General features: G+C 33.6%; 3 protein-coding genes across 4 annotated transcripts; all 3 read left to right on the top strand.

Moving 5' to 3' along the window:
- Positions 1 to 12,066: 12,066 nt before the first annotated feature.
- Positions 12,067 to 16,468, top strand: LOC105803346 (serine carboxypeptidase-like 20). Its single transcript, XM_012635471.2, has 14 exons — positions 12,067 to 12,536; positions 12,654 to 12,799; positions 13,076 to 13,152; positions 13,266 to 13,388; positions 13,474 to 13,576; positions 13,673 to 13,710; positions 13,799 to 13,900; positions 14,411 to 14,491; positions 14,596 to 14,838; positions 15,113 to 15,178; positions 15,249 to 15,370; positions 15,741 to 15,854; positions 16,040 to 16,085; positions 16,209 to 16,468. The coding sequence occupies exons 1-14, from the start codon at positions 12,406 to 12,408 to the stop codon at positions 16,290 to 16,292; spliced, it is 1,476 nt and encodes a 491-aa protein (XP_012490925.1). The 5' UTR covers positions 12,067 to 12,405; the 3' UTR covers positions 16,293 to 16,468.
- Positions 16,469 to 17,888: 1,420 nt separating this feature from the next.
- LOC105803347 (poly(A)-specific ribonuclease PARN-like) lies at positions 17,889 to 21,357 on the top strand. The gene is made up of 8 exons (XM_012635472.2): positions 17,889 to 18,299; positions 18,591 to 18,721; positions 18,923 to 19,117; positions 19,204 to 19,316; positions 19,459 to 19,575; positions 19,658 to 19,772; positions 19,871 to 20,086; positions 20,242 to 21,357. Exons 1-8 carry the CDS (start codon positions 17,971 to 17,973, stop codon positions 20,880 to 20,882), a joined length of 1,857 nt encoding a protein of 618 aa, XP_012490926.1. The 5' UTR covers positions 17,889 to 17,970; the 3' UTR covers positions 20,883 to 21,357.
- Positions 21,358 to 21,585: 228 nt separating this feature from the next.
- LOC105803349 (uncharacterized) lies at positions 21,586 to 26,246 on the top strand. 2 transcript variants are annotated; one of them, XM_012635474.2, is made up of 9 exons: positions 21,586 to 22,010; positions 22,097 to 22,246; positions 22,403 to 22,617; positions 22,717 to 22,787; positions 22,896 to 23,055; positions 24,791 to 24,965; positions 25,358 to 25,516; positions 25,649 to 25,737; positions 25,934 to 26,246. In XM_012635474.2, the coding sequence occupies exons 1-9, from the start codon at positions 21,650 to 21,652 to the stop codon at positions 26,027 to 26,029; spliced, it is 1,476 nt and encodes a 491-aa protein (XP_012490928.1). In that variant the 5' UTR covers positions 21,586 to 21,649; the 3' UTR covers positions 26,030 to 26,246. The 2 variants fall into 2 exon arrangements, with proteins under 2 accessions (XP_012490928.1, XP_052480032.1); XM_052624072.1 differs by having other exon boundaries at positions 21,861 to 22,010; positions 22,102 to 22,246.
- Positions 26,247 to 27,753: the final 1,507 nt, after the last annotated feature.

The following is a 27,753-nucleotide window of genomic DNA, read 5'->3' as shown; positions in this document are numbered from 1 at the left end:
GTCGGAATTCTTAAATTGAAAGAGTTCGTTATGCTGGTTGATAGGGCTTGTAAAGCCGAAGAACTTGCCAAAGAGAAACGAAAAGTTGATTTTGAAGCAAGAGATTCTAGAAAGAGATTCGCGAGTAAACCGCATCATTTTGGATCAAAGAAATCTAAATACTTCAATTCCTGTTCCACTGCTTCAGCGGGTATATCAATCAGAGAAAGAGATGCAAGATCATTCAATCCGAAGCCCCAAATGACATCCATTGCTAGTGTGGGCAGTATGAGAAATTAAGGACCTGATTGTAAACATTGTAACCGAAAGCACTATGGTGAATGCGGATCGTTAGATCATTTCTTACGAGATTGTCTTGAAAGATCTACTGCTGATAGAGAACAAACAGTTAAAGTGGGTAATACTACTACCAGGGGTAGACCACTCCGAAATGCAGGGAATCAAAGTGGAAACCGCAGTACTGCACGAGATTCAAATGTGAGATCAGAGACCCGAGCACCTACCCGAGCTTATGCTATACGCGCACGCGAGGAATTCTCGTCGCTTAATGTTATTACCGGTACTTTTTCTCTTTTTAACACTAATATAATTGCGTTGATAGATCCATGATCAACCCATTCTTATATTTGTATGGAACTAGTGTTTAGAAAGAGTTTACATGTTGAGTCTACAGAATTTGTAGTTAGAGTATCGAATCCATTGGGTAAGTCAGTGTTAGTTGATAAAATTTGTAAGAAATGTCCATTGATGACTCGGGGATACTGTTTTCTGGCTGACTTGATGCTCCTACCATTTGACGAGTTTGATGTGATACTGGGCATGAATTGGCTGAATTTGCATGATGCAGTTGTAAATTGCAGACGAAAGAGTATAGAACTGAAATGTCAGAATGGTGAAATTCTTCAGATTGAATCTAATGATTCGAGGGAATTACCGCTTGTGATATCTTCTATGCGAGCTCAGAAATGTGTAAAAAAGGGTTATGATGCGTATTTAGCATATGTACTGGATACTAAAATGTCAGAATTGAATATTGAATCTGTACCGGTTGTCAGTGATTTTCTAGAGGTATTTCCAGAAGAACTACCGGGTTTACCGCCAATCAGAGAAGTTGAATTTGGCATCGAATTGTTACCAGGTACAACACTGATATCGATAGCTCCGTATAGGATGGCACTTACAGAATTGAGAGAGTTAAAAGAAAAGTTACAAGAGTTAACAGACAGAGGATTTGCAAGACTGAGCGTATCACCTTGGGGTGCTTCGGTGTTATTTGTTAAAAAGAAAGATGGATCAATGAGAATGTGTATTGATTACAGGCAACTAAATAAAGTAACTATAAAGAATAAGTATCCTTTACCGCGAATTGACGACTTATTTGATCAGTTGAAAGGGGCTGCTGTATTTTCAAAGATTGATTTGAGGTCAGGCTACTATCAGTTGCGAGTTAAAGATTCAGATATACCGAAGACTGCCTTCAGAACACGATACGGTCACTATGAATTTTTAGTTATGCCTTTTGGTTTGACTAACGCTCCTGCGGTATTTATGGATTTAATGAATCGAATATTCAGACCGTATTTAGACAGGTTTGTTGTTGTGTTCATTGACGACATTCTGATCTATTCCTGTGATGAGACGAAGCATACTGAACATTTGAGAATTGTGTTACAGACCTTGAAAGATAAAAAGTTATATGCTAAATTCAGCAAATGTGAATTTTGGCTTCGGGAAGTCGGATTTCTGGGTCATATTGTTTCAGCGGAAGGCATCAGAGTTGATCCAAGCAAAATATCCACAATTATAGACTGGAAACCACCGAAAAATGTATTTGAGATCAGAAGTTTCTTGGGATTAGCGGGATACTACCGGAGATTTGTAAAAGGATTCTCGATGATTGCAGTACCGTTAACTCGATTACTTCAAAAGATGTAAAATTGAGTAGGCGATAAGTGTCAATGAGTTTTGAACAGTTAAAAACACTGTTAACTGAGGCACCGGTTTTAGTTCAACCTGAATCGGGTAAGGAGTTTGTGATTTATAGTGATGCATCACTAAACGGATTGGGTTGTGTATTGATGCAAGATAGAAAAGTTATAGCTTATGTTTCCCGACAGTTGAAACCACACGAGAAGAATTACCCAACACATGATCTTGAATTAGCTGCAATAGTATTCGCATTAAAGATTTGGCGACACTATCTGTACGGTGAGAAATGCCGAATATTTACAGATCATAAAAGCCTGAAGTATTTGATGTCACAAAGAGATTTGAATCTGCAACAACGGAGGTGGCTCGAATTACTGAAGGATTATGAGTTTGTAATTGATTATCATCTGGGAAAAGCTAATGTTGTAGCTGACGCTTTGAGCCGTAAGTCTCTATTTGCTTTGCGAGTAATGAACACTCGGATGATGTTATGTGATGACGGAGCCATTCTAGCTGAATTAGAAGCTAGACCGATATTTCTACAACAAATCTGCCAAGCTCAGAAAAATGATAGAGAGTTACAAGCCAGACGAATCCAATGTGAGTCTAATTCTGATTCTGAATTTAGTATTGGAACTGATGAATGTTTAATGTTCCGAAATAGAATTTGCATACCTAAATATGCTGAATTAATTCAGAAAGTTTTGAGCGAAGCACATAGTAGTCGCTTTTCTGTTCATCCGGGTAGCACTAAAATGTATAATGACCTGAAACAGTTGTACTAGTGGTTGGGAATGAAACGAGATATATCAGAGTTTGTATCGAAATGTTTGATCTGTCAACAAGTAAAAGCCGAACATCAAGTACCGTCAGGATTATTACAGCCGGTGATGATTTCGGAATGGAAATGGGACAAAGTTACTATGGATTTTGTATCGGCATTGCCTCTGACTCCGAAAAAGAAAGATGCAATCTGGGTTATCGTTGATTGATTGACAAAATCGACTCATTTTATACCGGTGTGTACAAATTACTCCCTGGATAGATTAGCTGAATTGTACTTATCTGAGATTATACGATTACACGGTGTACCATTGTCTATTATCTCTGATAGAGATCCAAGATTCACATCGAGATTCTGGAAGAAATTACAAGAAGCTTTAGGAACAAAATTGAACTTCAGTACAGCCTTTCATCCTTAGACTGACGGTCAGTCCGAAAGAGTTATACAGATACTCGAGGATATGTTGCATTGTTGCATACTTGAATTTGAAGGTAGCTGGGAAAAACACTTGCCTCTGATTGAATTTGCATATAACAATAGCTTCTAGACAAGTTTGAAAATGGCTCCGTATGAAGCTTTATATGGTCGTAAATGTCGGACACCATTATACTGGATAGAATTGAGTGAGAAAAAAATTCACGGGGTTGAATTGATTAGAGAAACTGAAGAAAAAGTGAAAGTGATTCGAGACAGTTTAAAAGCAGCCTCAGATAGACAGAAATCATATGTGGATTTGAAACGTAAAGAAATAGAGTTTCAGGTTGGAGATCGAGTATTTTTGAAAGTGTCACCGTGGAAGAAAATTTTTCGTTTTGGCCGTAAAGGAAAGTTAAGTCCGCGATTCATTGAGCCGTATGAAATTGTTGAAAGAATAGGGCCTGTAGCATATCGACTATCATTACCGTCTGAGCTTGAAAAGATACATAATGTATTTCATGTTTCGATGTTACATCGATACCGATCTGACCCATCACATGTGATCTCTCCCGTTGAGGTGGAAATACAATCAGATTTATCGTATAACGAAGAACCGATCAGAATTCTAGCCCGAGATAATAAAGAATTAAGAAATAAACGTATAGCACTTGTGAAGGTTCTTTGGCATAAACACGGGATAAATGAAGCTACGTGGGAACCTGAGGAAGCTATGCGAAAACAGTACCCTAATTTGTTTACTAGTAAGATTTTCGGGGACGAAAATCCCTAAAGGAGGGGAGAGTTGTAACAGCCAGTTTCTGAGTCTATTCGGAACAGTGGTTTCGGGACCACTTAACCGAATCAAAATATTTATTTTACTATTTTAATAAGTTTTACAGCATGATGAAATTATAGTATAAAAATTTCATTAAGAAATTTTACCGTTTAAATACTTAATTTAATTAAAAGGATTTAATCGCGTCAAATGCAAAATTAGAATGTTATATGTAAAGGTACCTATTTGTTATGACTTTATTATATAGAGTCCTTATGTGGTAATTTAATCATTAGAATATTGCATGGTCAAAAATAGATGACCATTAGGTGTTTTGTAATTTTTAACTATTAAGGTTAATATGGTCATTATGTTAATAAGTTTTTATTATTATAATAAAACAAAACATGAAAATCAATGATCCATTCTTCTATACTGCCGAAATAACAAAGGAAAAGAAAGCTTATGAGCAAAGTAGGGTTCGCACTTTTGGTTGTTGATTAAGATCAAGATAAACAAATATCGGAACTTGATCGGGAAACAAAAGTTAGATTCGGTAGACGAAAGTATTCGAGCAAATACGAGGTAAGTTCGTGTAGCTAGAATTGAATTATTAAATATTTGTAATTGTCCAAAATGAATGTATGTAAGTTGAATGAATGATCCACTTGAATTTTAAATTACCGATATGCTATTATATTACTTGTTTACATGAATGCAATGAAATGTTACAAATACTATATACGTTATATAGATTTGGTATAATAATAGGCATTGAATATTAAATTTTGAGTATTTAAATGTATGTATTTAATTATATTAAATATATAAATACGCATATGAATTGAGAAATTGAGCTGTTGATTTTTCATTTTTTAATTGATGAAATTGGATAACACTGAGCCCGCTTGAACTTTAGAAAATCGTCGAATACGAGTGACTTGTCACTAGGGTTACCGTTTGGTCGAGCTCCTACATTTGTTGCGGACTCACCACAGCTTGTATGAGCCTACCGTTTCAACTCGACGGAGCTTACCGTTTCAGCTCGATATAGCTTACCGTTTATCAGCTCGGAATGAGCTTACCGATCATGGCTTGAAAGAGCGAAAATGACAATGAATTGACGAATTTCTGATAAATACACTTATAGTGTATCACCCGTGTATCCCTCGATGTTCTAATAGGTTCAACGGGCATAATTACTGTTACTGATCATATGAATAAGTTATATAATTATTTAGATGAATTACAGGTTACACGATTAGGATGGAATTGATATAAATGCTATATGATTTACATGAATTATTTGTTTTATGAATATATGAATTATATGGACGACATGATATATTTAGCTATATGACTAACTCGTGGATGGTGATGTTAATAGACTTTGTGGACAAATGAGTTGAATTTAATTGTTTAAAATGCTTAAATGTTAAATTGGCAAGTTTAATTCTATATTATACGGCTTACTAAGCTTAATGCTTACTTCATTTATTTCTTGTGTTCTATAGACTTCGGAAGCTAGCTCGATTTTGGACTGGGTCGGAGATTTGCTATCACACTATCCAAGCAATTTTCGGTACTTTTGGACCTTATGTAAATAATGTAAATATGGCATGTATAGTTATTTTTTTTTGTTATGAATTTTGGGGTTTGATCAAGCTATGTGATATGGCTTAAGTTGGAAATGTTTAGTTTAGAATGGAAACATTATGTGTTATGTTCATTTTGGGTGCACTTTGATTAATGGTATTTTTGTATATTTGAATATATAAATGCCTTGGTTGAAATACCAGAATTGGGTTGGTTATATTTGAAATTTTGCGGGGGGTTTAATGTAAAAATAAGCTGAAATGCTGCCAAAATTTTTATAAAATAAAAATGAATGAATGAATGAAATCAATTAGTAAAATTTATATGAATTATGATTTACTTTAATATGTTGGTTGTTTATTTTTAAATTATGTGTAAATTGTGTGATATGTCCGGTAATGCCTCGTAAACCTGTTCCGGTGACGGTTTGGGGGTTAGGGGGTGTTACAGTGCCAGTCGTTCGCTAAAACTCCACCAGCCACTAGTAGTTTTTTTTTGGAAAGTGGGTGGCTTTTTGTCAACTTCTTAATTTTTTCTGGTTTGAGAGTATTTCAGAATAATAAATGATTTCACGTGTCGATTTAGACCCGTGTTGTCTTAAGTTTTATATATTTTTTGTTTGTTTTTCTATTTTTTAATAAGTCTTTAGTTTTAGAAGTTTTTGTCTACTCTTGTAGCACATTTTTTAGTTTTACTTATGCATGTAATCTTAGTTTTACAAGTGATTTTATGGATGATTTTGTTGTCGTCCTCTCTAATTTGGTGAATGCTCGATTATTTTGTTGATTTTTGCTCGCTGCTTTGGACCATCCGGGCTGATTTCCTTATCGTATTAAGTGCTTGCGATCACTCCAAATATGTCGTGCTTGAATTGTGACAAAGTCAATTGTCAACGTATCATAATGTTCTATTGATGCTGAGGCTAAAGTCTTTTTTATGTTGATGGGCTTGTCCTTCACCATCTACGACAAGTCTTTGCTATTTTTTTTCTCTCTGAATTGTATGGTTTCATTTATTGAATGAATTAATGAATTTACCTTTCAAAAAAAATTTATCTATAAAAATTAAAGACAACCACTTATATTTTAAAGTAGATAATAAATATTTCACCCGCAACTCATGCTCTCTCTCCCTCTTTTTTTATTTGGAAAAAATCAAAATGAGAGTTGTTCTGATGTATTCTTTTTATATTTGGTTATCAGTGCTATAGTTATTAGCTTCTATTGTGGTCCGCCCATTTTTTTTTTTTTGAATCCTAAGCCTAAAGAACTCAACGAGTCGCACACTAAGCATAACAATTATATCAAATGATCAATCAAATTTTTATTTAATCTTATAGAATTTTCTATAGAATTTAGAATTGCTCATTTTTTTTATGTTCAATCAAAGAATCAAAGAATTTGTTATTTTTTGTTCTATCCCAGAATAGAACGTAAAGACAAGTAAAGTCGTATTTTTATTATTCTTGGTCCATCAATATCCAAATTTTGATTCCTAATGCCCCATAGATAGTTTGAACTCTATAAGAGCAATACTCAATTTTCGTTCCAATGGTTTGTAGAGGAACCCTACCTTCTCGGATCCATTCGACATATGAGATTTCTTTTCCGTCGATACGCCCTGCGATTTGTATTTGAATTCTTTTTGTATCCACTTACTCAGTTAATTCAATAGCCTTTTTCATTGCCTTTCGAAATGAAACTCGATTCTTTAATTGTCCGACTATAAATTCGGCAAAAATATTAAGGTGCCCATAAGAATTTCCAATTCTTATAATATCAATGTTGAATTTTCGGCTCATACAATTAAGTTCTTTTTACATATAATTATATTTAGCCATTTAGATACAATCGGGAGACAATTAAACAAAATATAGTTGCTAAGAATCATGATTTCTTTTATTGTTGGTCATAATATAATAGTATAGTAGAGATTCACATATAAGTTTGGCACCAAAATGAAGTTCAATGGTAAAAGATAATAATTTTAATAAATTTTATGAGAGAAAAAGCCCCCAGAAAATAAAATAAATAAAGCTTGAGAGATAAATAGAAGTGATAGTATGTAAACATAAAAATATTAGTATTTTTATAATAACAAAAGAAACTAATATAAATAATATCATCACAAATACATACATATATATATATATTTAAATTTAATCATTTGATATGTTTAAAATACCATATAAAATTGTCGATTGAGTCTTAACTTAATTGACATCGAAATTGTTGTCAGAAGCGCATTTTCCTCCTATCTAAGGGTTGGGAGTGGTTATGAATAGTTCTAGACATTATATCCAAAAAAAGTATATATGAAAGAATTTATAATGAGATTAATGTTACAAAAGTACACATAAAATACATATATATATACAAAAGATTATATATATTGAATAATATTTGGAGTATTGTCGAGGCTTGAGATTCATGCTTCATCACAATTGAGTAAAAAAAATAGTGGAAGTCATAAATAAACAAAATAATTTTATTCAAATGCAATTAAATATTAATTATAATTGTTATATTTTTCAAATTTTAAATTTCGAGTTTAGGGTTTAGAATTTAAGGTTTATATCGTGTTTTAAATTTATGATTTATGATTTTGAGTCCATATTTAAATAAATTTATTACTATTTATTAATTATTATATTTTGGAGGTTTGAGTATATGGTTTATGATTTAAGGTTAGGACTTATGTCTAATTTGAGCTTTTGAATTTTGGTATATATTTAAATAAAATTATTAAGATTTATTTTTAAGTTTTCTATCATTTTTATATATCACCAATGGTAAGGTGTGGTGCTGTTGCTGACAGGCAATGCATGAGAATCTGACAGTACATCAAATATTTATCCTATATAAAAATACTAATAATTTCTTTCCTTATACTTTCAGTTTGATTCTAGCATAATGCCAATAAGTGGTAGCGATTTGAAAAGCAAGTAAAACTTGGTCCCTTCGATGTTTCATTTTCCAACCCCTTAGACGGGCAAATTCAGAACCTCTTTTTTAGCGGGGGCCAAAATTTAATTATAATTTTTCATAGATTAAAATATAAGTTTATTATGTATTAAATTATAATTTCATAATTTTAAAGAGACTAAACAAAAATTATTTCATTTTTATGGAGATTAAAGTGTAATTTTACTATACATATTAATTTATAAAAAGACTGAATTGAAAATTTTTCATTTACTATATATTAATTTATAAATTTTTTATTCATAAAAATACTAAATTGCAAAAAATTCATTTCTACCGCGTCTGAGATTAGAAAGAGGCCAATCAAAGACATTGTGTGGTTACTAATACAAGAAACGAAGTATCCAATGTGCAATTTGTAGTCCTTTTGCCCCTTTAAAACAATTATCCCATGTGTACAATTTGGGGGACCGGATCAGACAAAATATACTTGCTAAGAATTGTGATTTCTTATTATCACAAATATGGGTCAAATTACACATAAAAGTCCTATTTTTTTTAAAATTTACCGAAATAGGCCCTGTATTTTATTATTTACCGGAATGGGCCATTTTCCGCCAAATCGCGTCCACGTCAGCGCGATGTCAGGGGACGTGTCAGCAAATCGCGTCCTCGTAGGCGCGATTTGTGTCCACGTAAGCAAATCGCGCTGATGTGGACGCGATTTGTCGACACGCCCCCGACATCGTCTTGGACGTGGACGCGATTTCGGGGAAAATGACCCATTTAGGTAAATTTTTAAAAAATAGGGCTTTTTTTGGTATTTTGCCCAGCATCTTAACCAACTAAGCTAAACTAATTAACTGACATATTATAAAAATACTGTTATTATCTTAATTATATTACTTACGTTCTAATGATTTATCAGACGTATTCCATACACGTGTCAAATTAGAAAAAATAATACAACAATTCTGTAAAAAAAAACTGGTGTTTACTTCAAATAAATAAGGAAAATAATGATTTGAATGTTTCAAAATTCAATTTTAAACCGAAAAAATCAAAATTTAGACGCAAAAAAGGATCTTTTTCGACGAAATCGCAAAACCGCCTTCACCGTTTGTCGTAGCGTGATCTCGAAAAGTTATTCGAAGTAAAAAAAATCGTCTCAATCGGACAACCGAGCCAAAAGTTATGACCTTTCAAAATTTTCCAAGCTAAAAAATATAATCTGTTCATGAATTATTGTTTCCACGTCAGCAAATCGCGCTTACGTGGACGCGATTTGTTGCCATGTAAGTAATCACGCTGACGTGAGCGTGATTTGCTGACACATCCCCTGACATCGCGCTGACGTGGACGCGATTTCGGGGAAAATGACCCATTCCGGTAAATAATAAAATACCTATGACCCGGGAAAAGAAAAAAGAATAAAAGGATTGATGAATGTTATAATTCGAGTCAATTAATTATAACAAAATTTTAATCATTACATTTTCATAACTTATTATCCCTTAAACATAGCAGGTTAAGTAAAAGGATTTAATTAATTTGGCTAAACTATATTTAAAATATTATTTTGATATTTTTAAAATTTTTCTTAATAATAATTTTACAAAAATAAAAAGTCAAATCTAAAAATATCATAAAATATTTTAAAAAAATTTTAAAATCCATAAATTATAATTTTTTAAATTATAAAAAATAATTTTGAAAATTTAAAAGAAATCATTAGACTTCAAAAGATAAGAATTGGTCATGTTACATTGTACGAATGAGCACGTGCTTTCTCTTAACACTCGTTGTTGATTGTCTTTAGACGCAGGAATGATTCACACCAGATGTGGGGGGTGGTTGCCTCCTTTAGAATTTTCAGATTTTTGAATTTTATATATAAATTAGCATGTATTTTAGATTTGGTCTCCACGTTATATAACATTCGTCTCCTTGACCAAATAATAATAATCAAATATTAATGTATGATGGGTCTTGAAAGACTAAACTTCAATGCCCAATATAGACTTTAAAGCTAAATTTCAAAATTAATTGATTTGACCCATACCTATACATAGAAGTCCTCAATTTAAGTGCTCCGTACAAAGCTAGTCGACGTTGGTCTTGCATCCAGAAAGATAACCTCACAATTGAGCATCACTACTGGTTTGTATGTTCATTGTTGGTATCGATTCATTGCTAACAGAAATTTCTCGCTTTAATGATGAGGTAGTAAAGTTACTTGTTCTTGGCTCCACATTGGATCCACACAATAATTACAAAGCTTTTCTAGTGGAAGATATCTGCAAGCTTATGAACGATTTTTATCCGGACGATTTTACGGAGTAAGAAAAACTACACATGAAGATTCAATTGGAGCATTTTCAACTTGATGCTCATTAAAGCATTGAATTGTAAAAAGCTTCTATAGTTGTCAAGTTGTGTCAAGTATTAGTTAAGATAAATTAGTCAAATATTTATCATCTTCTTGATAGAATTATTTGTCTTGTGCTAACTCTTTGCGTGTCCACTGCAGCAACCGAATGATCATTTTTAGCCATGAAAATTGTGAAGACAAGATTTCGCAACAGAATGGATGATGATTTTCTTTCAACTTACTTGGTCGCATACATTGAAAAATAGATAGCTCGAGAATTTTCAACATACTCTATCATTGATGGTTTCAATCTTATAAAAAGCGAAAGATGCAATTTAGATGCCTAGTATTGAGAAATAGGACTAAGCCCAAGTTTTTTAATTTAATTTTTGGAATTATAATGATATTTATGAAATTTTCAGTATAATATTAGTTATTCTTTTTTTGCATTTTGAAAAAAATATTTTATTTTATATAGTGTGATTTTTAAAAACATTAAATTGATTTGTTTGATAATAAAAAAAACGTATACGAGAAGAATTGACACTTTTTTTATGTTAAAAAAATATCGTTCAAATTTAGAAGTTTTGCCCCTCTTGGAGTAAAATCTTGGATCCGTCCCTGTTTAGACGATATTGATCTCATTTAAGAGATAAAGGTGGGATATTGTCAGGGACAACACAATTGATGTCAATTGTTTGTCTATTATCTAACAATAAGTCAATTATATTCTTGGAGGTTATCATGTTTTATTTAATATTATTATTTTTAAAAAGTATAAAAAACATAAAATTATTAAAAATGCGTGTCTAGAATAAACTTGAATAAATGCAGATCCAAATTCATCTTAACTTAATCATAATATATTAAGTTTTTATATTATTATTTTGAATCTAAATGTAGACATCTATTTACCCGATTCATTATACACGAAATTAAAAAAAATATTTGTATTTAAAATAACTAATAAAATAATTATTTATCAAAATGATAAGGAATGATTTTTATATTTTTGGTTGGGTTAGTGTTAATAATAATTAAAAAAAAGAGTTTTGATGACTCCTTTATAAATATAGGTATTTGACAATGATAGTCATATTTTTATAAATAACAATTTCAAAGTCAATATAATAGAAGTTAATTAAATTGTACCATATTTGAAATAAAAAAATTAATCTTAATATAAAATAATTTAATATATTTGATTAATAAATATTAAAAACTAATATATATTGCTTATTTCTCCATCTACAAAGGGGCCTATGATTTTTACCTTCGGTAATCGTACAGCAACCTCTATCTCAGAACTCGAGTGTGATTAGCAAGTGGTTTTCTGTTTCATTGAATCATTTGGATTACTTAAGTCGTCAGATCATTTATTTGTCTTTCCATGCCCTTTCGTCTGTTTTTCTTGCCTTGAAAGCATAAACAGATCAAACTTTTAACCAACTTGCAAAAAGAACAAAACCTCCCATCATTTTGTGTCATTATCTTAAACCAAAATCATAGTTTCTTGGGTACATTTCAGGGACAACAATCTCTTTAAATTCCACAAATATAGCATCAATCAATCCATAGTGAGAAACTTCCACTCCAAAAAACTGTAGCTATGGCTGACAATTTCCTATATTTTTGCCTCTTCTGTAGCTTAGTTGTATTAACTCAGTCAGCTCCTGAGGAGGCTCTGGTCACTCAACTCCCTGGCTTTTCTGGCACTTTTCCTTCAAAGCACTACTCTGGGTATTCACTGATTTCAACATTTTCGTTATTAATTTCCATCTTTTTCTTGTTTCCTATAATTTGGGCACCATAAAAGTCTTGGTCAAACTCTTTTTTTTTTTTTTTTTGTTCTTGAAGGTATGTGAATGTCGATCAAAATCATGGCAAGAACATGTTTTACTATTTTGTGGAATCTGAAAGGAATCCATCAGAGGATGCACTGGTTCTTTGGCTCAATGGTGGACCTGGATGTTCCAGCTTTGACGGCTTTGTTTACGAGCATGGTATATAGATATATAGTAATATACTGTAGAACATAGACCATAAATCAATGCAAATACTTCATCTGTTTCACCAGATATTACAACATTTCAGATTTACCTTAGGGTTTACAATAATCTGCTTATTTGGGTTTCTAGACTTTGAAATTATTTACTTGAACAATGAGTGGAGGAAAGGTAAAAGTTCTGCAATTTATTTACTGGGGTATTAGGGATCCCCTATAGTAACTCAGTTGTTCCTGTTTTGTCAAATTTATAATAATTGCTTTGAATTAACAGGGCCTTTCAATTTTGAAGCAGCAAAGGCAAATGAGAGTTTGCCCCAACTACATCTCAATCCCTATAGTTGGTCCAAGGTTGTAATTTTTCACTTTTGTTTTATAGGACAAAAGGGAGATGTTTGATTTGTTTATGTACGTTTCCCCATTGTGGTAAAGATATCATATTCACAGTTTTCTTTTTCTTTTAGGTCTCTAACATTATATATTTAGATTCTCCGGTCGGTGTTGGGTTTTCGTATTCGAAGAACAAAAGTGATTATGAGACTGGTGATGTACAGACTGCCATTGACACCCATGCATTTTTGCTCAAGGTTATACATCAAATTTATTCATTATTATTGCTGAAGTTCTTTATGAACTGAGATACTTATGCTTTAAGTATCTGTTCTGTATCAGTGGTTTGAACTATACTCTGAGTTCCTTCCAAACCCCTTTTTTATTGCCGGAGAGTCGTATGCTGGTGTATATGTGCCTACTCTATCTTCTGAAGTCGTGAAAGGTACGTACATATATATATATTTATATACATCCTCTTAGTTTAGACTTTAATAAGTTGAAAGGATAAATCTAAAGTGCAGATATGAATCGTTTACAGGAATTGTTGCTCAGAAAAAGCCTATTCCTAACTTCAAGGTACAAAATTTTCTGGAAACTATTTTGATTGAAGTTTAAGCTTTTAAGCACATGCATTCTAGCTATAACTTGAATACATCATGCACAGGGATATTTGGTGGGAAATGGAGTTGCAGATGATGAATTCGATGGCAACGCTCTTGTTCCATTTGCCCATGGGATGGGCCTGATCTCAGATGAACTATATGAGGTGCGTGGAGCAGTCCCTGATTTCCATATATCTTCTTCTAGTTCCAGTTTCATTTTCCTTCATAACATTATATTTTCCTTTCAATGACCCCTCATGGAAGGTGCCAGTACTAGTTGTAATTACTGGGTCTGAAAATTTGCTAAACTGAAAGTATTTGAACTTCCTGTTCTATTTTTGACCTGAATCTACATTTCCAGGTAGTGGCTTTTCTTAGTTTCTGGCATGTTATCCTTTTTCTGGTCCATGGCCCGATATGCTATATACTTTTTACCTCTTTGAACTAGTAGATTTAAGTTTGGTCCTAGTAACCAATGCTTGTTACAAATGCATGATGTGATTAAGCAACTGTAGGAACCTAAGTTTTTCATTTTTTTTCTTTAAAGTTTCCAGATTTGTTATTGGAAGCCTATATATTCTAACTTGTTATAAGTGCTAGGTTGAAAAAAAGGCCATGGTTCTTTTTCCCCAAAAACATAGTTCTGATACTTCAATCTTATTACATATTTTCAGGAGGTTAACAGTGAGTGCAAGGGTAATTTCTACATTCCACTCAGTGAAACTTGTGAAAGCAAACTGGAAAAGGTTGAGAAGGTAATTGTGCTTTAGTTGCTTATTTACATTGATTAAAGGGAAAGTCCAGATAATCAGCACTTGCATTCTCTTTGGTTTGCTTCTAAACTTTTGACTAATTGCAGAACATAGAGGATTTAAACATATATGACATCCTAGAACCTTGTTACCATGCACCGGAAACGCTTGAGAATACAGATATTAAGATTAGACTACCTTCAAGCTTCCGGAAGCTTGGTGAGACCAACAGGCCTCTTGCTGTAAGGACAAGGATGTTTGGTCGTGCCTGGCCGCTTAGAGCTCCTGTGAGAGATGGAATTGTTCCAACATGGCCACAACTTCTTGATGCCGAAAGTGTTCCATGCACCGTAAGTTCTAACTTATTGTTTGTGATGATTGCTTGTTTTTATCTTGTTTCACATCTATTTTGTAGCTTTGCTCTTTTTCTGAGGTCAATAACCTTCAGTTTATAGTTTCGACTTTCACCTGCTTTTTTCTGTCAAGTTCTTAGCTCAGCTATTCCTTTTGTGCATACAACTCGTGTAACTGATTTGTTCTTATTTATTTGTTATTCGTCTCAAACCATCTTATTGGAATTATATTGATAAATTACATACTCAAAACTTTATATTAATTGTGTAGGATGATACAGTAGCAACACAATGGCTGAATGATCCAGCAGTTAGGAAAGCAATTCATGCTGAAGAGGTAAGCACTCTCGAAGTCATTACTCCATTTTTTAAAATAATATTAATTTTATGATCCTTTGGCACCATAGGAGACTGCAATCGGGAAATGGGAGTTATGCACAGACAAGATCTTGTATGATCACGATGCTGGTAGCATGATCGTGTATCACAAGAATCTTACTTCTGGTGGGTATCGGGCACTCATATACAGGTAAATCTCCTTTTAATGTTGTATAATATTACAATTTCTTTCAGACTTTTTTTCTCATCATGGACCCGAAAAGAATTTAAGGACTTTTAGCCTTGGTGCAAGGCATGTTTCACTAATCTTTTTCCTAAATGAAAAAAAGATTACCTAAAAGAATGATTCATTGGTCTTGATATGTCGAGTTTGTAACTTGTTATGGATTTGAACTAATCGTCCTGGACATGCTAAGCCAGTGTTAACTTTATTTATCTGAAGCTGCACTGATCGATTGAATTTCATGATGTTTAATAATGAAATCCGGGTTTTAAGGCAAAATGAGTGCTCGACCAGGTAATGTTTTCTGATAAGTGTATGTATGTAACTTTTGTGGCAGTGGGGATCATGATATGTGTGTTCCATTCACTGGGAGCCAAGCCTGGACGAGATCCATTGGATACGAGATAGTAGATGAATGGAGGCCATGGATGTCCAATGGACAAGTTGCTGGGTAATTTTCAGTCCTTTCTTTCACTTAACATATGGAAAAAGTATTTTACAAACCGATAACCAGAACCGAATCTCATGCTGAATCTGTCACTGCCTAGATTTCCCGTTTTCCTTCCGAACTAATGCTCGTAATGCTTTATTTTACTTCATAATTGACTTTGTATATATTTTGGAATGCATTTGCAGGTATTTACAAGGTTATGCGAACAACCTGACCTTTTTAACCGTAAAGGTATCGACCGCATTGCGGACTTTCTGATAAAATAACAAGGATGAATCTGTATGTAAATGGTCTAAATCGTAAAATTTTCGAATTCCCAGTTTTAATTCAAATTTTTTTTTGGTATAAATCCAGGGAGCAGGACATACTGTTCCAGAATACAAACCTGAAGAGGCATTAGATTTTTATAGCAGATTCCTTGCAGGGAAAGCTATATGATGCTTGTTTTAGTTCCTCCTAACTGTATGTTGATGATGGCTTATCCAAGGAATTAATTTAATGGAAGAGCAAATTCCTGGATTGCTTGCATCTCTATGAATGAGTTAGCAAGATTTTAATGTTATTTTCTCTTTTATTTAAAAAAATAAATAATTGAATGTTACTTTCTTTGGTCATATGATATTATTTTACGTAATATATTTTCTTGCCACTGTCAAAACGTCATCTGCTTCTGTATAAGCATCCTTCCTTGCCAGGGGCAGACAAAAAATTCTTTTAAGTTCTAAACAATCCTTATATTATACCTCTTAGTGTAATTTGGTCCTTTTTATTGAGGATTAAATTTATTATTATGCTTTACACATAAAACACTAAAATAAGTATTTAACAACAGATGAATTATTTTATTCTGACATGTAGGGATTAATTTATCCATTTTCAATAAAAAATTAAAATGTACAAAAGTCTATTATAATATTTTTACCTAGCAAGGCCATGTTGATAATTTGAGGGAATAATAAGACGAAATTGATATATCATATTTGCTCATTTTCTTTTCAAAAGTTAAATTCAGAAAAGGTAAAGATATTAATATTTTTAGAAAAATTATTTGATACATCACTGAAAACTTTTAAATTTCACAATTAGAGTGAAGTGTAATAAAATATTAAATAATTAAATAATTTTTTTAAAAACATGTAACAATTTTTAAAATTACTTGTCCAATAAAAAATAAATATTAACCCATATGTGTAATTTTGGCCCATGATATTGACGTGTAGTTTCACTTCTATACATGTATTAACGTGCTAAAAATAAGTATTATATTTTTTAATTATCAAAGTAGACCATAAAAAGAGTATAATATCAAAATAAACCTAGATATTAAATTTATGGGTTAAAATTATATTAACCTTTCTAATAATATTGCTTAAAATTTATTAAAATATTTTTTCAAATTTCAATTAAGTTAATGTTGAATAAAAAATACATTAAGTTGATTGAAAGTTAACTTAATTCACGTTATTGTATTGTAATAATTAAAACAACACCTGCTTAAATGCGTTTTTATTCTGATTTAGGCGTTGGAGATAGAAGTGATCATGTGCCGGGTCGGGCCAGGACCAGACAAAATTTTAGGCCCGTTTTCTTGGCCTGGGCTCGAGCCCGGCCCAAAATAAAATTACTAAGTCCGAGCCCGACTCGACCTATATTTGATTAAAAATAAATAAATATATTTAATATGTAATTCAAATTAAAAGTCTAAAAATATATATTTAATAAAAATATATTTGATTAAAAATAAAAAATATATATTTAATATAATTCAGGCCGGGCCCGGGCTAAAAAAGTCTTACTCGAGGCCCGACTCGTTTTCTAAACTGGTCTCTTTTTTACCTAAACTCATATATTGGATCTATATTTTTACCCGAACTCTCCTATTTTTCAAGCGAGCCGTCGAACCGGGCCAGATAGCCCAACCGATGATCACCTCTAGTTGGAGAGGAGTTCAATGGAAATACTCACTACTAGTGTCACGTGACACTAGTAGCTAAGCTTTAACCCGTTCCGATATATGGGCGTGTTGCCGGTTACCCGATCCAACGGAAAATTTATTTGACAACACCGAAGCTAAAACCACTTCAAAACCCCAGCGGATCAAAGCAAAAGACTGAGAATGGTGACTTTAATAAGGAGACGTTTTTTTGGCACCAAAATATCCCCAAACAGCCATCGGCATAAGCTCCAATGGAGCGTAAAGCAGGTTACCAAATCCAACTTCAGTGATTCACTCCAGGAGTTCAAGTCCCACCTTTCCGCTTCCGACTTCGTCGCGGTTTCGCTCCAGAACACCGGTTCTTTCTCCGCTCCTTGGAACCGAGTCTCCTCCTTCGACTCGCCGGAAACCGCTTACCTCAAGGTCCGTCGCGCCGCCGAACGCTTCCAGCTCCTCCAGTTCGCCATCTGCCCCTTTACCATATCTGGCTACAAAGTCACTGCCCACCCGTCAGTTCTCAACCTTTTATTTATATAATGATTCATTTTATCTTTGAAAAAATTATAATATTCAGTTTTAGGATGTAAATTTCTGTTCAAATTTGAAAAACATTCGGTTAATTTGAAATTTTTTCAGGATTATCATTTGTAAATTAAAGATAATTTGGAAAATTAGAAGTTAAAATTTTAGTTCTGTGGAATTTCAGGATTACATTACGGGGTGAAATTTTAGGTTGAAAGAATTAGCCATTATTTGTAAGAATTAAGTTGCAGCTTTCTTTTTTTTATTTTTCATTGCAGGTATAATTTCCATTTGTTCCCAAGGGATGAATTAAACACTGGGATGCCTTCTTACAGTTTTTCATGCCAAACTTCTTATTTGACAGCTATGGCTCGACAAGGTTTCGATTTTAATGCTTGCATATATGATGGTAAAATCCTATTCTCTTCACTTTTTTAACACTTCCATTACTGATATGATATTTGTGAAACATGATGACAAGTGTCAAAACTTAGTGAAAAGCTTGTGCCTTTTGTGCATTACTGCATAATTCAAGCGAATTAGAATCAGGATATAAATTCTCTGTGGACTTTTGAGCTAAGCCGAAAGAGTTACTTTGTTCTTTTTATAGGTATATCGTACTTATCGAGAGCACAAGAGTTGGCAGCAAAAGTTCGAATGGCCAATCCAATTAATTTAAATCATGTTGTGGAAGCTTCTTCTTCCCCTCCGACTGTTGCTGATACAGTATTTGTAGAAAGGGTTAAATCTCGTATTAAGCATTGGAAAAAGTCCTGCACCGACTCCACAAGCAAAAAGATAGATGGTGAAAGATTTTGCATTAGATGTTTGGTTATTTATTATCTTTTCGTTGCTTCCTGTTGTTCAGTGTGTTAACTTTTTTGTTGGCAGATGCTCTTGTAAAATCACTGCAAAAACTTGTCTTAGGGGGTGAACAGTATGGTTCTAGACCATGCATGACAATAGACGTATGCAGTGAACGTCAAGTTCAACTTGTATTAGAGGTAGACTCACCTGATACTAGTTTCAATCCGTAATTAAGGGAGTGATGCAAAATTAAATCTCATGTAATGCTGTTATGGAAAGTGGGAATTTTTGGGCTTTTCTTTTGTGAATAATGTCATGAAATTTGTTTATTTGATATAGATGTTGAGAGAGTTCTTTGATGATCTTGTTGCTTTAAAAATCCCAACAAAGGGTGGAGGAACCCAGGCAGTTCGTGTTGTTTTAACAAGTTCAAAAGAAGACAAGAGTCTTCTTGAGGTAGCAAATAAATCTCGATCCTTGATCAGAATGAGCGGTTTGGTTCTTTCTAAACTTTGTAAATGGGAATCTTGATTAACAGAGGGAGCTTCAGAATGCTGAAGAGGAACAAAACAAGAAAATGAGGGGCTTTCGAGAGGTGATCGAATTGGTATCTGCTTCACAGAAACCTGTTGTCTCCCACAATACCCTTAATGGTGTATCTTTATGGCAAAAGTTCCAGTACTTTTAGTCTATATCATTATGTTTATGGTTTTTTATTAATGGTGACCTAAACAATAACTTGTTCCTGCAGATTTCTCTGTTATTCATTCAAAATTCATAGCTCCACTTCCTCTCGATGTGAATGAGTTCCTTAACTCTTTACAATCCATTTTTCCCCATATATTTGATGTTAACCATATGATGAAGGGAATTGGTCCTCTAGAAAATGTGACCAGCATACCTGCAGCTGTATCTTACCTCAAGAATCGTTTCTTTGCGCCCATTGAAATGGAACTTTCCCATGGAGGTTAGTAGGTCTCTCTAGTTATGCTATGCAGCTGATTTTCATAAATTTTTGCTTTCATTCTTAGCTAACTTAGTAATGTACCAGAACTACCAATCACTAGGTTATTGCTCATGCTTCACATTTATGTCCTTCATACGTCATGTTGTGTTTTTCAGCTTTGTTAGATGAAAGCAAGATTCATGGGCGAACTGTTGTAAGAATATGTTATTTATTTGCAAAATTGTGCTCTGTACTGAAGATCACCCCCGGTTCTATCCAGTCTAGTGATGGAAAAGTCCTTGATGGGTATGCAAATGCCTTCAGATCATGTTCTGGAAATTCCGAAGAATCACTTGACGGGGGTATCAGAATTTGGACAAATAGCCCAAGAAAAGTAGATTGCAAGGATTTAGTTTTCTTGTGGGGATTCAGGAACAGGCTGTCTGCTGGAATGCTTAAGAGCCTGCTTCAAGGGTCCCATGATGTTTTCTCTGAAGAATTTGATGTCTGTTTAGTTGATAAGAGCTGTGCCATTCTGGTTTTCTTTCATCCTAATTTATCTCAAGCTTTCCTGGATGTAATGAATAGTGAAGAAATCAGTGGATCATTGAGCGAATTGGTCTCAGAAGGCTTAAGGGCAGCAGATTATGATACATACAAGAGGGCCTGTAGTTTGGGTTTATGGGAGACAGATTTAGCAAGTTCCTTAGACAAAGCCTCTGCAACTCCTGATCGCTTATCTCAAAGTGATCCGGAAACAAAGCCAGCCGAGATTTACTGGTGCAATGACTTAATTATTAACTTGGACGACTTATAAGGTACTGACATTTTCATTTCTCAGGGATATTATCTGTATTTGCAACAGCTGAGCAGTGGCTTAGAGTTGATATTAGTGTTGGTACTAGTCTGATACCAATCTTTAAGCTGTGATCATTCATCGCTCGGAAAATGTTCTTATAGACCAATCACCTGGATTGCAGCAGCATATATCAAGCCGGATTGACCAATATTTGGTTTCATTTAGTATTGTTTTCCTTGTACCTCTGCTAATACTGTGCTAACCTTATGCACATTTGATTTGAGTAATCATCATTTGTCATGTGTTGAAAACTTATAAGATTTTGGAAGGCTTTGATAAGAAGGATATATGTAAGAGAGGTCGGAAAAACTTCTTGACAGAAGTTCCCAAGTTCCATGTTGGGAGGAAAGTTTGCTTATACAATGACTATATATGTCATTCATCAATAATTAGTGAGATAATAGTTTCAAATATATATATATATTTGGCTCTACTTCGCATTTAACTTTTAAATAATTTCATTTGGATTTTAACTTGATTATTTTTGTTTAATTATCCAAAATTTTACAAAAGTAATTATCAAAGTTCACATGTAATGTAATACCGTAGCAGATATTAGATTGAAATTAAAAAAAAAAAAAACTAGAAAAAAACCTGACTGAAAAGGAAAATTGAATGGGCTTCAACCAAAAGCAGCCCAGTTTGTACTTTCTTTTTTCCTAATTGTAATTGAAAAATAGTAAGTGAAAAGGGGTTTAAACATCAAAGCAGAACCAGCAAAAACCATGTCTTCAGCTTCAATTGCAGTTAACTCCCCAAGCTCCTCCAACCATTTTATCAAAGATGGCGTCACTTCAGTCAATGTAAATCGATTATGTTCCTTCTCATTCGAATCAGGCTTGTTCGGATCCAAAATCCCAACGAAAAAGCTCTCACTCTCGGTCAACGGAACCAGACCAACCCGACCCGAACGCATCAGTTATTCGGGTTTAGAACCGGTGAAGGCCTCTTCCCGTTCTTTCGACGTCGTGATTGTGGGCGCAGGAGTCATCGGGTTGACAATCGCCCGACAATTTCTAACCGGATCGGATCTATCCGTTGCGGTCGTCGATAAGGCCGTACCTTGCTCCGGCGCCACTGGTGCTGGTAAACCCTCTTATTTTTAAACTATTATCTTCTCCCGCAATCCTTTTCTTTATTATTTGCATTTCCTAAACTCTGATTGGGTGTAGGACAGGGCTACATATGGATGGTACATAAGAATCCCGCAAGTGAGACATGGGAACTTACCAAAAGAAGTCACCAACTGTGGAAGATGTTGGCTGAGACGATACGAGACCAAGGCATGGACCCACTTCAAGTATTGGGTTGGAAGAAGACAGGTACTAGTTTAATGTTTACGTAGTTAAAATGATTGCTTGTCATTTTCGCAGCTTGCTATCCGGTTTCTTTTCGAATCTTTGTTAACTATTTTAAAAGTTCAAATTTTGAGTTTACTTTTTCGGAAGTCATGTAATATATGGTGTTTTGAGGTGTAGGAAGCTTGTTAGTGGGCAGAACTCCTGAGGATTCAGTCATGTTAAGAAAGAGAGTGAGTCAGCTGTCTGAAGCTGGTGTGAGAGCTGAGTATTTGTCCACTGATGAATTGCATTCCAAGGAACCTGCAATTTATGTCGGGACTGATGGTGGAGCTGCTTTTGCACCTGATGATTGCCAGTTGGATGCTCATCAAGCTGTTTCTTACATCGAAAAGGTATCTTTATAACCATGTTCTTAATTTTTTATGGCATTTGGCATAATTGTTGGTGTCTTAACTTCATTTGTAACTAACGCAGACTCCAATGATCTATAGGTTAACAGATCTTTTGCACCGGAAGGAAGATATGCAGAGTTCTATCATGAGCCAGTTACAGGTTTAGTAAGGTCGGTCGTCATTTTCCTGCAGTAAATTAATGATGATGCAAAGAGACAAAAACATATTTGTATATCATTACTCAGGTCTGTGTAACTCTCTTAACTCCTGTAGTTCAGATCTACGAGTAGTGGGGAGTTTGAAGCTGTTCAGACTTCCAATAATACCTTGTATGGTAAGGCCATTGTAGTTGCAGCTGGTTGTTGGAGTCGGTCATTGATGCATGACCTATTCAAAGGTTCACATATTCAATTGGATGCCCTTGTAATGCCTCGTAAGGTGAGAATGGCTCTTTTTACCCCTTGCGGATGCTGTTATAGAATAATAGGATGATAGATCTTTCTGCTATATCATGACGTTTCAAAAACACTGTAATTGTTGATAAATATTGGAAGCTAAATTAGATATATTTATTATTTATGTTTAAAAGCTCCCCATCATGCTCTAGTCTTGATTGTTCATCAGAGTGCTCTGTGACTAGGGGTGAGCATTCGATCGAATCGAGTTGAATCGAAAATTTTCGAGTTAATCGAGCTTTCGAATCTCATTTTATCATACTAACTTTATTTGAAGTTTTCTCGAATCGAGTCGAGTGAGATGGAATTCGAATCGAATCGAATATATTTATTCGAGTTAAATTTTAAAAAATAATTTTGGGTCCTTGTAATTTTGTCACCCATCGTAATAAAATTTGTCTACCTTAATCAAAATTTTTATTAACTTTCATCACTTCATAATTTATTTATTAATTTTTATATATTAATTAGCTTCTTTGCTTGCTTAGTTGTTTCAATTATCTTGATTCTTGTCACTATGTATTTTAGAATTAAAAATATATTAAATGTAAAAATATGATTTTTAATAAAAGTTATTTTAAAAATAAAATGTGAAATTGATACCAATATAAAATTTAACACGATTATTTTATGGCATAATAAATAATTCAATTTTAATATAAATATTTAATATGACTAAACAATTTAATAATATAAATAATATAAAATGTGAAATTTAATTTAATAATATAAATAGTAGATATAAATAAAATTATTACTATTTATGTTTAGTGATTTTTTTTGGATAATTTTGATTTTTTATTTGAGAGTAAAGGGTGAGAAGTAAAAGTTTAGGAGAATAAAAGTTTGAGGGAAAGTAAATAGATGGAGGGAAAATATTAAAAAAAATTGGAGGGGGAAGGGTTTGGGATAGATGGGAGGTGGGATGGGAAGAGAATAAAAGTTTTAGGGGAAAAGTGGGAGGAAGTAAAAATTTTGGGGGAAAATAAAAGGTTTTGAGGGTTTTTGGAAGTAAAATTTTGAGAAAAAATAAATGGGAGAGTAAAATTTTGGTGGGAAATGGATTTTGGGTAGATTGGGGGGTTGGGAGGGGAGGGGAATAAAAGTTTTGGGGGGAAAGTGGGAAAGAGGAAAAGTTTTGAGGGAAAAGTAAAAAGGTTTGGGAGTTCGGGGTAAAAATGTAAAATATTATAGTTTGATATTCGAATTATTCGAGTTATTCGAATTCGAAAACTTAACTCGATTCGAACTCGAAATTCGAAAAAAAAATTCGAGTTGATTCGAATAACTTGATTCGTTTAACTTGAAATTTGAATTTTTTTCGATTTTTTCGAGTCGAATCGAGTTTTGCTCACCCCTATCTGTGACAGTTGTAAGCTTGGTAAATTATAGAAAAAATCGCTGATGTGGTTGCTTGGGCTTTATAAATTTTGTGTTTTTTATATTTTCTGAATTAAACTTAACCTGCTTCCAACGTGCAATGCATGAGCATGCACATATATATAGACTAGAACACGGTTCTATTTCATAATATTGGATGCAAAGCCTTGCCCACTAAAATGCAGTTGAAGAGTGCCATACATATCTTGGAATGAAAGTTCCTGCAAAGTACTAGGATGATATTTATTAATTTTGGTACTGTAATTCTTTGGTGCTTCTTCCATGCTTATTTCTTTAATTCTCTTTTATCTCTGCATTGCCTTTGATATGCGCCTCAGGGTCACCTTCTTGTCTTTGAGAACTTTAATCCCCTTCAACTGAATCACGGTTCGATGGAGGTTGGTTATGTTGATTATCAAAATGCAACTTTTCCTTTAGGGCTCGATGATCAGAGCCAAACCCTTTCTGTTTCAATGACAGCCACAATCGACATGATGGGTAATCTTGTTCTAGGTAAATTTTAACACTATTACTTGCTATTATCAATGCTTGGCTTTTAAATATACATTTACATATGGTAAAATGATAATTTTGGTGTCCCTGTGGTTTTATTATTCTGATTCTCTTTAGCACTCAAGGAAGTGTAAGAGTGAATGGAACTCCAAAATGTTGTTTGTTTTCCCTGCTCTTAACAAAGTCCTTCAGTTCTAACTTCTAGATCTTATGGTTACATAGTCTGATAGATGATTACCCAGTAGCCTTTATTTCTGCAAAACAAAATGCATAAACATGCTTAATTATGTCTCTCTTTCGTTCCAGTTGTTCACTTGTTCTTTGTGTACATGTCCTTTGTATCATGTTAATTTGTTGTTTTACTACTTATTTTGTCGTAAATTTAATCCTAGGAAGCAGCCGTCAGTTTGCTGGGTTCAGCACCGAGGTAGATGACTCTATCGTCCTTCACATATGGAAACGGGCTGGAGAGTTCTTTCCCAAATTAAAAGAGCCGTCTCTTACAGATTTCATCAAGAACCGAAAAGTGAGAGTAGGACTACGCCCTTACAGTAAGTCCACGTGCACTTCATCTACTGTATATTTTTGTATCATTAGGATAAACTGCTATTTTGAAATTTAGATATGCAGAACAGTTGAATCAACATAAAATTCCTGAAACAATGTCTTTATTTATATGTCAGTGCCTGACGGGAAGCCAGTCATAGGAAATGTTCCTGGTTTGTCAAACTTGTTCCTTGCAACTGGACATGAAGGAGGAGGTCTCTCTATGGTAACTTTTCTGTCTTCTGTTCCATATTCTGGGAACTTTTATATTGTTCCATTTCGGAATAAACAATATGGGTCTTTCCTCGTTTGTTTGCAATCTGTTGATCAGTCAACCATAGATCTTACAAGGTTTTGTTCTTCAATAACTCCATATCTTGTATGTTGAAGACATTTATTCATCAAGTTTGTTTAATTTTCAGGCTTTGGGAACTGCAGAGATGGTTGTTGATATGGTATTGGGCAATACCACTTATGTTGATAGTTCACCATTTGCTGCTGAAGGTCGATGTTGTTAGTTCAAAGTCTCTATGAAACAGTAAGGAGAGAAATATTATAGAGGACAGGTCTAGTTTTGGACCAAATCATAAGCTGCTGGTTGGACTTTGAACTTTCATTTTCTGGTCTCAAATGTAATCTCTACTTTCAGAAGTAGCGATTAGAAAATAAACTAAGCTTGTGAACTCTATGGTTTCTGGGGAAATAAAAGGTTTATGAAATTCCAGCTTACTTTAATTGATTTGTGATATTCAGAAATTTGAATTTCTGTATTTTCGATTAAAAAATAGTTTAGATTTTCTCAGAAAAGTCACTTGAAAGGTGAGTGTGGAGTTTATTGCCCATAATTATAAATATTGGAATTGATGTTAAGATTAGTGGTAGAACTAAGATATTGTAAGTATGAAAATTAATAATAATTAGTAGAGTCGGATTATTAATATAATATATAGATATTTAAATGTATTTATTCGAATCATGGGTTTCAAATTTTGTTCTTATTTTTATAAATATATATTTGATATTTAGTAATTGTATGTATATACATTTTATTATTATCATTATATTTTTATTGAAAATTTAAATATAAACAATTTAGCTTAATATTTATATTATAATATAAATTATATAATATACAAAATAAAAACTTTTAACATAATTTTTTAGGGTAACAAAGAATTAACATATGATGATTTTTCTAGTATGATCATAAATATTTTCGTCTGTTCCGCGTTTAAGACTAGCTCTATTAGGGTAAGTAATATTTAGGTAAAGTACTCAGCTGATTTACCAATAAAAGCTTAAATTTTTTTATAAATTTACCGAAATGGGCCCGTTATTTTATTATTTACCGGAATAGGCCATTTTCCGGCAAATTGCGTTCACGTCGTAGCGATGTCGGGGACATGCCGAAATGCGACCACGTCGAGGCGCTTTCTTGACGTGGCAACAAATCGCCTCGTGGACACGATTTGTTGCCACGTCGAGAAAGCGCTTAACGTAACGCGATTTCCTGACTTGTAGGTTTTGGATTTTATGGTTTAGAGTTTTAGGATTTTTAGGGTTTTGGAGAAAAAAGTAAACAGATAAGTCGCGCCCACATGTATGCGCTTCTTTATGGAAACATCTGCCCTTGAATCTACAAATGTTGAGCATGCATTCACTGAAGTACTAACTCAAATACATCATGTGATCAGTCGAAAAGCACTCGAAGGAGGGAATGATCAAACAACATTGCCCAAGGGACAAACCATCAATGTCGGCTCTCGGGATGATGTTTCAACTGTGAAGAAAGACGGCTGCTGTTCTGCATAATTGTTAGATGATTCTGAGTGTCCAAATTTGCTTCCTCATTAAGCACAAGTTGTCCTCACTATGATCTTTCTCGAGATCTTTCGTTGAAGACGAAGAAATCACAGCATTCCAGGGATTTTCTTTTAGTTTGTTCAGACAGATCTAGTTTTAGTATTTTAAATGATTTTCATTAGTTGTGGAGAATAAATTTTAAATTAGCTATCATAATGTTTTGTATTTTCAAAGGAGTATTTTATGTAATATAACAAATAAATAGGGATAATTTAGGTATTATAAATAATTTAAATAATTTAGTGCAACTATATACATCAAATTTCATTAGTTGCACTGTTCACGCGTTGGGCAAGTCGTACACGTCGCAAGAAAGCCTACCGACGTGGCCATGATTTCTGGCATCGCCCCTAACGTCATACCGACGTGGGCGCGATTC

Source organism: Gossypium raimondii, chromosome 11, assembly GCF_025698545.1.
Source record: "Gossypium raimondii isolate GPD5lz chromosome 11, ASM2569854v1, whole genome shotgun sequence".
Lineage (NCBI taxonomy): Eukaryota > Viridiplantae > Streptophyta > Magnoliopsida > Malvales > Malvaceae > Gossypium > Gossypium raimondii.
This window is presented reverse-complemented; position numbering and strand designations above follow the sequence as displayed.

Excerpts from the sequence above, each read along its gene's own strand:
- LOC105803346 (XM_012635471.2), top strand. The coding sequence starts at position 12,406 with ATGGCTGACAATTTCCTATATTTTTGCCTCTTCTGTAGCTTAGTTGTA. Across the intron at positions 12,537-12,653 it reads CCTTCAAAGCACTACTCTGG|GTATGTGAATGTCGATCAAA; the intron begins GTATTCACTGAT and ends TTGTTCTTGAAG. Across the intron at positions 15,179-15,248 it reads AAGCAATTCATGCTGAAGAG|GAGACTGCAATCGGGAAATG; the intron begins GTAAGCACTCTC and ends TTGGCACCATAG.
- LOC105803347 (XM_012635472.2), top strand. The coding sequence starts at position 17,971 with ATGGTGACTTTAATAAGGAGACGTTTTTTTGGCACCAAAATATCCCCA. Across the intron at positions 19,317-19,458 it reads AAGTTCAACTTGTATTAGAG|ATGTTGAGAGAGTTCTTTGA; the intron begins GTAGACTCACCT and ends TATTTGATATAG. Across the intron at positions 19,773-19,870 it reads CTCCCACAATACCCTTAATG|ATTTCTCTGTTATTCATTCA; the intron begins GTGTATCTTTAT and ends TTGTTCCTGCAG.
- LOC105803349 (XM_012635474.2), top strand. The coding sequence starts at position 21,650 with ATGTCTTCAGCTTCAATTGCAGTTAACTCCCCAAGCTCCTCCAACCAT. Across the intron at positions 22,247-22,402 it reads ATTGGGTTGGAAGAAGACAG|GAAGCTTGTTAGTGGGCAGA; the intron begins GTACTAGTTTAA and ends TTTGAGGTGTAG. Across the intron at positions 22,788-22,895 it reads CCAGTTACAGGTTTAGTAAG|ATCTACGAGTAGTGGGGAGT; the intron begins GTCGGTCGTCAT and ends CCTGTAGTTCAG.